General features: G+C 37.9%; 1 protein-coding gene across 1 annotated transcript; it reads left to right on the forward strand.

Moving 5' to 3' along the window:
* Positions 1-6,064, forward strand: LOC137818484 (transcription factor bHLH140). Its single transcript, XM_068621939.1, has 6 exons — positions 1-210; positions 305-414; positions 2,575-3,539; positions 4,025-4,694; positions 4,792-4,962; positions 5,448-6,064. The coding sequence occupies exons 1-6, from the start codon at positions 171-173 to the stop codon at positions 5,784-5,786; spliced, it is 2,295 nt and encodes a 764-aa protein (XP_068478040.1). The 5' UTR covers positions 1-170; the 3' UTR covers positions 5,787-6,064.
* The last annotated feature ends 6,048 nt before the right edge of the window (positions 6,065-12,112 follow it).

Here is a 12,112-nt window from a genome sequence, read left to right on the forward strand (position 1 = left end):
TCGTACTCTAAAGTTTAATTAATCTGGAGGATAAAAATTGAAGATTTAACTCTTTAAAAAAAACTAGAAACATTGAAACCCGAAATTGACAGACAGCATGACATAATATTTCCATTGGTTGTGATCTAAATTCACAAAAACAATTTGACGAACAAGGTTCGAATTTGAAGATGGACATGATGGACGAGGATGAAACTTCTGCACCCAGAGGTTTCCTTCTACTACCTTCTCTTCATGCACGAAATAAATCACGGAAATTGAAACCCTTTTGATTATTTTGTGTGTCTCCATGTCTTAAACGCAGAGGGGAAGCCCGTTTTGGTGATCCTGGTTGGAGCACCTGGAAGTGGCAAATCCACCTTCGGTGAAGATGTAATGCGTTCCTCTACTCGCCACTGGGTTCGCGTTTGCCAGGTTTAGTTCACTCTCTTCTCTCTGTTCGATGAAATGTTTCAGTGGGTTTCACTTTTACCACTGCACTTTTTTTTTTTCACTAGATCGGATAACCATGAAAGGGAAACAAATAAAGTTTTTATTTTTTAAGTTGTTTTTCATGACCACAATCATACCATGGTCGCAATGTGAAAGTTTTTTATGCATTTGGCGACGGTTCTGGTATTGGCAATGCAGTACCAACTGCACTTCAAAGCAATGAAAACATGCTTGGGAGTGTTAGTTCGTCGTCGAGAATTGATGGGAAATGGTTGATTTTTGCAGTGTTAGTAAGTCTGAGTTGAATCAAGGGTAGCTTTTTATCCTTGGGCATTTGATATATTTTTATTGGGTGTGCCAGTACATGCCTGAATGGGGGACTTTAGGGTATGTTTGGATGGAGGACAAGGCAAAAAGATGAGGGGTTTGGGAGAGATAGCTAGATACATATTTCATGGTTAAAATATATTTTTAGCGAAGTATATTCATTCTATAAAAGAAATTTTAACATTAGAACAAAAGAAATGAAAATTGTCATGTACCTCCTCTCCTCCAGCCAACACTTTACCCTTGTCTGATTTTCTTTGATTTCTTCTCTCTCTCCTTCTCAACTTCTAAAGAAATATACTTGTATAAAATGATGCAATCAATATATTTGGTGAAAGCAAATCTTATGCCCGTCATTGTAGTGTTTGATTTGTTTGGCCATATATAAAGACAATTTGAATAATGCCTTGATACATCCCTTGATAAATCGATTAGTACACAGTCAACTTCTTGTCGCTCTATGCTCTGGTTCATTTATAATAATCTCCTCTCCACTCTTGAGAACTATTATTTATGTCTAAAGGATATTCTATTTCATATTTAATGTGAACTTGAGTTGAGAAAGAAATCGGAAATACTATTGTTTGCTGTTGAAGAGCTAGTCTTTTGTTTCGGTTAAGGGTTTTGGCTGTGACATGACCCCACCCCTGAAATGGAAGACCAGTGCACAAGGCTAAAGTCTGAGGAGGATTTGTCATTTGCAATCTTACTTCCATATGTGGAGAGATTGTGGGGTTCTGTCGTGGGTTCGATGTACACAACCTTATCTTTGTGTGCACAAGGATACTGTTATTGGCAAGGTTATCAAACTCTAGGGTTAACTCGTAAACCCTTACGAGTTTAAGAGTCAGGTGAAGGTTGGCGAGTCAACTCGGGAGTAAACTCGTTTTTGAGTAAACCCGAAATTGACTCGGTCAAACTCGGACAAACTCGGCCAAACTCGCGAGTTTAAGACCGAGTCACCGAGTTGCGTAAAATGGACCCAAAACAGTGCATTTTCTTGCGATTAGGTTAGATTTTTTAGGGTTTTCCCTGGTTCACACTCACGATCTCATCTTCTCCACTGCCGTCATCGCCGCAGCATCTCGTCGCGCCGCTCGTCGTCGCATCTTGCCACGCCACTCCTCGCATCGCATCTTGTCGCGCCGCTCCTCGCATCGCACCTCGCCTCGCCGCACTGCGCGCCGTTCACAAAGCACTTCTGCTGCTGCAGTGAGGACAGATTGGGACATATTGGATTAGGGTTTTTAAAATTAGGTTTAAGCTTTTAAAAATGGATTGGGGCTTTTTTGTTCATTGGGTTTGGGGCAGACTTTTGGACATCCTGAAGTTTTTTTACTGCTTTGGACAGATTGAATTTATGTTTAATTTTAGGGCAGATTGGCTAATTGATTATTTTTTTTAGGGTTAGATGATTTTCTTAGAGGTTTAGATAAATGAGACTTTTAAATTATATAACATTGATGTTGTTTTAGTTATTTTATTAGTGTATGAACTTGTTTATTTCAATATTATGGATTTGGTATCATGAATTATTTATTTTTTGTTAAATTTTTTAGGAGGAGTAGACTCTTACGAGTCTACGAGTCGGGTTTACGAGTCGGGTTTACTAGGCTCCCACGAGTCAGAGTAAACTCTCGAGTCTGATAACCTTGGTTATTGGTAAAACTAATGACCATCAAGTCTGAAGACAGTAAATTTACTCTTTTGCCAAGGCTCATCATTTGCTTCAACTCTATTGACAGAGAGAGAGAAAGAACAGGCTCAACCAAAAGCCTTGGATCTTATCTAACACTGGTTATTCATTTGTTTTAGGACACTATTGGAAATGGTAAAGCAGGAACTAAAGCTCAATGCCTAAGCAGTGCAACTAGTGCGTTGAAGGATGGGAAGAGTGTATTTATTGATAGGTGCAATCTTAACAGAGAACAGCGGTCAGAATTTATAAAGCTTGATGGTGGACTCCAAATAGATGTCCATGCAGTTGTACTTGATCTTCCTGCTAAGCTTTGTATTTCTCGATCAGTCAAACGAACTGGGCATGAAGGAAATTTACAGGGTGGAAAAGCTGCTGCAGTTGTGAATAGAATGCTTCAACATAAAGAACTTCCCAAATTAAGTGAAGGCTTTAACCGGATAACATTTTGTCAGAATGAGAATGATGTAAAAAATGCTATTAATACATACAGCTCACTTGGGCCGCTGGATAGTCTTTCACATGGCTGCTTTGGTCAGAAGAATACAGATTCCAAAATTCAAGTTGGTATAATGAAGTTCCTAAAAAAAGCAGAGGTCCCACTTACTGCTACATCTACAACGAGAAGCACTGAAGACCCTACTTCCCAGACTCTAAGGAAAAATAATTCCTACTGCAAAGATAAGGAAACACTTTCCTCAATTTTAGATAATGCCAACTTAGAGTCAAAGGAAGTAGAAGGCCAAGAAGTTGGCTCTGCTGGTTACCATGCCGATCAAGTTTGTCTGGATGATATTTCCACTTTGGCATTTCCCTCTATTTCAACATCTGATTTCCAATTCAACCTTGAGAAGGCAGCTGATATTATTATCGAGAAGGTTGTGGAGTTCTCAAATAAGTTTAGGAATGCCAGACTTGTTCTTGTTGACTTGTCTCACAAGTCAAAGATTCTTTCCTTAGTTAAAGCCAGAGTCGTGGAAAAAAACATGGACACCCAAAGGTTTTTTACCCATGTTGGGGACATTACTCATCTTTATTCCAGGGGAGGTTTGCGATGTAATGCCATTGCTAATGCTGCCAACTGGTAAGTTCTATTTCTAAGATTGCAGTGTATATGTAAATCTGTTAAACATTAATCCATAATTCTGAATTAAAAATTTCATAAACAGGAGATGACCCTCACCCTCGTACATGTGTGATTACTGACCATTATGACAGTTAGCTGACATGTCATTTTGTATGTTAGTATTGCACCAGTCTCTACGTATTTGAAGTTACATAAGGAAGTTTTTGTTTACTTTAATTTTATGATGAAATGCTATATCTAGCAATTCTTGTATGCCATGTACAATCAGCTGCTAATCAATCAAAGAAACTGCCTTTGATTTTGGCATCCATTGTAATTATTTGAGTTCACACCAAGACCTGCATGTTGATTGATGTGGATCTCTTTGTCTTTTAGTTATTTCCTGGGCCCCAGTTTAGCTCTTAATACTTGTAATAAACTGTATTTCAGTCAGACCTGCCACTTTCAAATTTTCTCTTGGTTAAGTGAAAAATCCTTTGCAGGAGGTTGAAACCTGGAGGTGGAGGTGTTAATGCAGCAATTTTTAATGCTGCAGGTCCAGAACTGGAGTCTGCAACAAAAGAAAAAGTAAAATCTCTTTCGCCTGGGAATGCTGCTGTTGTCCCTCTACCTTCATCTTCTCCTTTGTTCACCAGAGAGGGTGTAACCCATGTAATACATGTTCTTGGACCTAATATGAACCCACAAAGACCAAATTATCTAAATAATGATTATAGTAAAGGCTGCAAAATTCTCCAAGATGCTTATACTTCACTTTTTGAAGGTTTTGCATCTATTGTGATGAACCAGCCAGGGATACCAGTGGGAAAAAGTGAAAACCTTGAAAGGAAGTCTTTGGAGTTGCCGGTTCGGTCTGATTGTTCTTCCAGAAAATATTTTACTAGTGATCAAAAGAGTAAGAGAGGTCATGATCATGGATCAGAGAAAAGCAAGAAATGCAAGGGAAATCATGATGGCTTAGGATTGGCCTTTACTAATTCTAAGGATGAAAAGGTAGATTCAGAGCATACAAGAACTGAGAGGAGCAGAAGTAAGGCTTGGGGATCATGGACTCAAGCTCTTCACCAAATAGCTATGCATCCTCAACAGCAAAAGGGTGACTTACTTGAAATTTCCGATGATGTTGTTGTATTGAATGATATGTATCCAAAGGTTGAATTAGTCATTTTTCTTTTTCTTTACCTTATTTTATGTCTTATGAATTACTCTGCTACTAATGTATCAAACTGAATTTACTTGTGTTTTGCAGGCACAGAAGCATGTTCTGGTGTTGGCACGAATTGGGGGTCTTGACTGCCTCGCTGATGTCCAAAAGGAGCACCTTCAGTTATTGAACAAGATGCATGATGTGGGTTTAAAGTGGGCAGAGAAGTTCTTGAACGAGAATGCTTCTCTGGTATTTCGACTTGGATATCACTCGGTATGAAGAATATATGTTCAAGACTCTTAAGTCAAGAGCTATTTTTCCTCTACTCCACCCAAAAAAAGGAAAAGAATGTTCTGCTTTTATTAATGAGTGACTTTGGTACATATGTTTTCTGTGAAAACACATTTGAGTTAGGTGATGGCTAAATTGGATTCATTAAAAATTGAGTTTAAAGATAACTTCTTTGGTGGTTAAACTTATCAATCAATAACTCAAGGTTACTGATAAATACTAGCAGTGATTTTCAGCAAGGAAAGTTATTGAAAGGAATATATTTAAAATTGTGAAAGAAATAAGTTACTAAAAAAATTACTTGTCCTGTTAGACAGGTTCAGGTTTGAGAGGGTTAATCATCGGGTAACTGCAAGTGCAACTATGGCTGTGCGCTTTTCATTTGTTGGTCATGGTTTTAGGTGTATCATCTGTAAACTGAAATCTTCAGTAACTACTAAAGTATTTTTCTTCTGTACTATTTGCAGGCACCATCAATGCGACAACTACATTTACATGTTATTAGCCAGGACTTTGAATCAACACAATTAAAGAATAAGAAGCACTGGAACTCGTTTAACACTGCTTTCTTTCGTGACTCGGTTGATGTAATGGATGAGATCTCTAGTGATGGGAAGGCAACATTGAAAGATGATGACAAGCTACTCTCCATGGAGTTGAGGTGCCACAGATGTAGAAGTGCCCATCCAAACATACCCCGGTTAAAATCTCATATCAGCAGCTGTCAATCCCCCTTTCCTGCTTACCTACTTCAGAATGGACGTTTAGTGAATGCTCCGGGGGAACCTCGCAACAGTGTCCCGTAGTACTAGTTTTTTGCTTCCAATGCTGCCAAGCAAGACTACTTGTGATGCTGTCGTTTGAGTACACGAGATAAAACCATCAATGTGTAGTTAAAGATTGAAGCATTTTTGCCATCTAGGAAGGAAAAAAAATGAGTTTCTTTTCACCTTACCTTCCTTGTACGAGTGGTGATATTAGATGGTTTAACTTCAACTCCGGTGCAAGGAAGTTTGCTCCTTTAACTTGGTCGTTCCTTGAGATTCCATTCCCTATAAATATCACTACAATTTGGTTTACAACATCTGCAATCGTGTCAAATTGCACTTACTTTAATACTTAGGGAAATATCAAATCAATGAGTGGTAAATTCGATTGTTTTATCATTGATTTTTCAGTCGAATGAGTTTGAGTCCAACTCTAGTTTAATATTATAGTTAGCTTAAATATGCTTACCACTAATAAATTTTTAATTTTATTTTGAGTGTCTAATAAAATTTATTTTTTTTATTTTGTTTGTGGTTTTCAAATTTATTAAGCATAACTGAACCTTTTTTTGTGTTTTTCTGTGTTCTACTGAAGGAATGTAAAAATGCTTCATAAGAAATTGATATTTCCGTCAAAATGGTCAATATTTATCGACCTTGTGAAATGAGTGATCCGTACGATCATACCTTTTAGGTTCTACCAGGGACTTGTATTTTTTTATTTTGTTTTTGTGACATTATAAAATTCAGAGTCACCATTGACACAAGTGCCCATAATGTGATTCAGTCAATACTAGAAAGTAACAAACTATTCTTCCAGGTTTCAGATCAAGTCACAAAATCTAAAGCTTAACAAATAAGTATTGCCTGAAACCTGATTCTTCAAGTACATTGACTTGCACTTCATCCTGTGTTAGGCAAGAAAATAAGGACAATACTTGGAGGGTGTATCATAGAAGGAAATTTAAAAATAAGGGATAAGGGGGTTAGTAAGTTGTTAAGGGAGACCAACCTGCTGTGGGAGGAGGTTAGTTGATTTGTTGTGTAAAGTTTGACAGGATCAAACCTGTGTGAAAGGAACTACATTCCTTTGTAATTCTTTTGTGAGTTTTGAAGAGTACTAGAATAAAACAGTTTTTTTTTTTTCTTTTTGCTGTGTTCGTGGGGATTCTTTGTTTTCCTTTTGGGAACCTAACAGTTTTGGTCCGACCTATCGGATTTAAAAAACAAAGAGGGAGGAAGAAAAGATGGAACAGAGGATGGCCGTAGTAGAGAAGTTTACCAGCGAACAGGGGATACGGAATTCGTAAATGAAAGCGAAAATTCTGGGGTTGAAGGAAGGCATGTTGGAGTTGAAAGAAATCAAAGAAATGTTGCGGGATCTCAAGAAAGGGGACAAAATCTCAAAAGAGGGAGAGAGTTCGGTGAATGGCGATGAAAGAAGGGAGGAACGATCAAGACAGGATAACCAGTGTGAATCTTTGATCTAGGATGGTGGAATTACCGATTTTTTAGGGCGTGGACCCAATGGGTTGGCTAGCCAGAGTAGAAAAAATCTTCGAGGTGCAGAATGTCACAGCCTGGGAAAGATTAAAACTGGCCTTCATCAGTATGGAAGGGAGCGCCAGTCCTTGGTTCAATTTTTGGAGAAAGAATTCGAAGAACCCTTCTTAGAAAGAGTTTTCCATGGCGCTAAATAGGAGGTTTGGGTAAAAGAGAGGACTTATGTTTTCTAGAAGTTGGCAAAGATCAAACAAAATGGAAGAGTTGATGAGTACATTCAATATTTTTGAGCTGTTAGTATCACAAGCACCACAGACAGGCGAGGAACAACTGCTGGGATATTTTTTTGTTGGGTTACAGTCCAAGATTCGTAACCAAATCAGATCTAATGATCCAAAGAATTGATGAGAGCAATGGAGATTGCACTAGATGTAGAGGAGTTTTTCAGGGAAGAAAAAACTAGCAACATAGGGAATAGGAATAATGCTTCTTTTGGGCGTTATCAAGGACGTACCAGAATAACAAGCCAAACAAAATTGTATAAGGGAAATAGTGGGCCAATTTCGTCTAGTTTGGCTAGAAATGCAAGGAAGGAGTCTTCCACCTCAAGTAGAGAGTTTCGACGAGGAGAAGGTTCAATAAATAAGGGGTCATGGACCCTTCCCTATCCCAAATATGTGAGAAGAAGGGAAGAGGGAAGATATTTCCATTGTGGAAGAGCGTACGATCCAGGGCATCGCTGCCTTGAAAAGAATTTGAGGGTAATCATCTGTGCAGAGGATGAGAGAGGCCCTACATAGGTGAATCAATGTATGTTGGGGCAGATTGAGGAGAATTTGGAGGATGAAGAAGAGGAGAAGGAGTGTCAACAAATGGATTTATCCATCTTTTCTGCTAGGGGTCTAACACAACCCAACACCATGAAGTTACAAGGGGAAGTGAAGGAAAGATTAGTGTTGGTGTTGATTGATAGTGGGGCTAGCCACAATTTCATATATGTCGAGTTGGTTAGCCAATTGGGGTTACTAGTTGAGTCCACATCGTCGTGTAACGCTAGGTTAGGTGATGGCCACAAAAAAAGGGTGAGTGGGTGTTGTCAAGGTGTGAAGGTGAAGCTGGGAAATTATATGTTTGAAGAGACTTTTTTCCTTTTTGGGTTAGGAGGAGTGGATGTGATCTTGGGAGTAGCATGGTTGCTGACGTTGGGCGATGTGAAAGTCAATTGGAAAACGTTGACAATGAATTTCTGCATTAACGGTCAACAGGTGCAAATTAGAGGAGACCCTAAGTTATCTAGGACTTTGGTGACTTCTAAAACTTTAAAAAAGGAGAAGGATATCAAAGCGGTGTTCCTCATAGGGGAATAGAGGGCGCTGACCAACCCAATTCATATCAGATTGGGATTGACAAGAAGATTACTGGGTTAACTTTGAAGCAAACAACAAAATTGAAAGATGTTTTGAAGGAATGTGAGGGTTTTTTTTTAAGAAACCAAGCATTTGCCACCCAACAGGGAAAGTGATCATAAGAATCCAATTAAAGCTAGGAAAGACCCGATTAATGTGAGACCGTATCGATACCCACATTTGCTAAAGACTGAGATAGAGAAACAGGTTGAAGAAATGTTGAAGGCATGGATAATCAGACAAAACAACAACCTTTATTCAAGCCCTGTGATCCTAGTAAAAAAGAAGGATGACAGCTGGAGGTTTTGTGTGGACTATAGGGCCTTGAATAAGACAACTATTCCAGATAAATTTCCAATTCCGGTAATAGAGGAATTGTTGGATGAATTATTTGGGACACATTACTTCTCCAAGGTGGATTTGCAGGCTGGCTATCACCAAATTCGTATGCATGAATTGGACATAGAGAAGACTGTTTTTCGGACTCACCATGGGCATTATGAATCGCTAGTTATGCCGTTTGGGCTAACTAATGCACCTGCTACTTTCCAATGCACCATGAATAATATTCTTCATTCGTACTTGAGGAAATTTGTGCTGTTTTTTCCTCGATTATATTCTGATATATAATAGAACCTGGGAGGAGCATATGACACAATTGAAACAGGTTTTAAAGACTCTCAAACAACACTAGTTTTACGTAAATTACAAAAAATGAAAGTTTGGTAACGGGAAGTCTAGTATCTGGGGCATGTAATTTCAGGAGAGGAAGTTCAGATGGATCCTCAGAAGATTTCAGTTATCATGCAATGGCCAACTCCCAAATCATTGAAGGCATTGAGTGGATTTTTAAGCCTCACGGGTTACTATAGAAGATTCATCCATAACTATGGAAGAATGGCGAAACCCTTAACACAGTTGTTGAAAAAAGGGAATTTTGTGTGGACAGAAGAGAGTGCAAATGCCATGCAACAGTTAAAGAATGTGGTCACTAATGCTCTAGTGTTAATGATGCCAGATTTCAGCCAACCATTTTGCATTGAATGCGATGCTTCAAGCACTGGTTTGGGAGCGGTGTTGTCCTAGAATAAAACACCTATTGCGTTTTTTAGCAACGCTTTAGTAGAGACTTCTCTAACAAAGTCTATATATGAGGCCTTGGTGTTAGCGATTCAGCATTGGAGGCCTTAAGTTCGCTAATCGCCACAGGAAAATTTCCCCAATTAAAGTAGGAGATAAGGTATACTTGAAAATTCGTTCGCATCGACAACTATATATGCCTAGTTGATTGCATCCGAAACTGGTAGCCAGATATTATGGGCCTTTTTCAGTTCTAGGAAAAGTGGGTCCAGTGGCTTTTAGAATACAATTAACGGAACAAGCTCGAATACACCCAGTTTTTCATGTGTCTCAACTCAAGTTAGCAGTGGGACAACACTAAATATATTCTAAATTTCCTCAAGAATTTCAGGGATAGGGTGTGAATTTCTATCCAAAAGAAATTTTGGATAAACGTGAAGTAACAGCGCAAGAAGCACGCGTTCCACATATCTTAATTAAATGGAATGAAAGGGACAATGATCCTGTTACATGGGAGGATGTGGCAACCACCAAGGAGCAATTTCCAAATTTCAACCTTGAGGGCAAGGTTGTTTTGGCAGAGGGAAGTAATGTTAGGTAGGAAAATAAAGACAGTACTTAGAGGGTGTATCATAGAAGGAAATTTAAAAATAAGGGATAAGGAGGTTAGTAAGTTGTTACGGGGGGTCTTTAAATAAAGACCAACCTGCTGTGGGGGGAGGTCAACTGATTTGTTGTGTAAAGTTTGACAGGATCAAACGTGTGTGAAAGGAGCTATATTCCTTTGTAATTCTTTTGTGAGTTTTGAACAGTACTGGAATAAAACAAAGTTTTCTTTCTTTTTGATATGTTCGTGAGGGATTCTTTGTTTTCCTTTTGGGAACCTAACATCCTGATTCTTAAACATATTTAGGGTTAAAAACAAAATGTAGTAATGAGTTTTTTGTAATCGGATTCATTTAAAACAACATAATTCTAAATAGGTTGAAAAAAAATCAAATTAACTTAAATTGGGAGTAAAATTAAAATCATTGGGGCACAAAATGAATGGTCGAATGGTCCAAAGATTGATTATAGAGTTTCGCCATAGAGTGCAAAACTCTAAGAAACAGTGAAGAAAACTAAAAGCTAGCTGAGAAAAATCAGGGAACCAAAGTCTGGAGCCGGTTTTTCCTTATCTTCTTATGGTGGTTTTTGTAATTTCAACATCTAACACCATCTTAGGCCAATCCTCTAGTTATTATTGCACCAGTAGTAGACTAACATGGAATTTGTGGCTAGGATTTTCTCATGTAAGCCTTTATTACACAACATGTATCATTTATGCTATCAATATCGGTTTTTTTGCCCATAGAAGAAAGTAATATTATTTTAAAACCTTTGATGAATTTTATGTTGAAGAAGAGCTTTGATGACTCCAAATATCCATGGATTGCTTGAAGGTTGTTTTTAACTTAGTTGGGTGTGTTCTGGGGTAGTTTGAATTTGTTAATTCACTCTTAGTTTGAATCCAAAGTTGGTTTAATTCAAATCTTTTTGAAAAGAGTGTTTTATGAAGAAGTAGAAAAACAACCAGTTGTTTTATCGTTTCAATCGGTTGTCTCATACTTATAGTTTTTAAAACTAGTTTTGGCATATTTGAATTTGGTTAACTGTGTTGTCAAACCAATTCAATTGGTTATTCGACAAAACAACCAAATGCTTTTTAAACTGTCTTAATAGAATTCTGTTAAGTTTGTTAAATCTGCTTTAACTGATTTGAAACTGATTTGGCTATTACAATAAATGTTTTCAACTACTAATTGGAGTATAAATGTTCTGTTATATGCTCTTAGAATTAAGATTACAAGATCAGTTTTTGAAATCAAGTTTTCTCCAAGATTGTCTAAGGCTTTGGATATTTCTCTAAGAGTGAAGTAGGACTTGTTGTGTACTTTGATTTGATTTGTACCAGGTGTGATCAATCCTATTTCTTCTTGATTTGTAATTTTGTAAGTACTGGTGTTCACAGAGTCAGAGGGTGTTCTGATCTGTGGTGTGATTGTGGTGTACCAAAGGAAGTGTGTGTTCTTGAGAGGATCAAGATCACTTCTTTGGTGGTTGTGTGTTTGTAATATGGCTTTTTATTACTTAGTGGATACCCAGAGGTTTCTGAGAATTGGATGTAGCTCTTGGTATAAGAGTGAACTAGTATAAAATTGCTTGTGTGGTTCTTTCTCTCCCTTAACTCTTGTATATTTGTTTTTAGTTGTTTTTACACTCTGTTGATAAAAACAACCAGTTGAATTTCTGGAATTCATCTGGGTATTGTTGCACACGCAAGAGACTAACATGGGTGCATCGCAGTACTTCTGAGACAACACACGAGTCTTTTAT

This window comes from Phaseolus vulgaris, chromosome 10 (genome assembly GCF_000499845.2).
Source record: "Phaseolus vulgaris cultivar G19833 chromosome 10, P. vulgaris v2.0, whole genome shotgun sequence".
In the NCBI taxonomy this organism is placed as follows: Eukaryota; Viridiplantae; Streptophyta; class Magnoliopsida; order Fabales; family Fabaceae; genus Phaseolus; species Phaseolus vulgaris.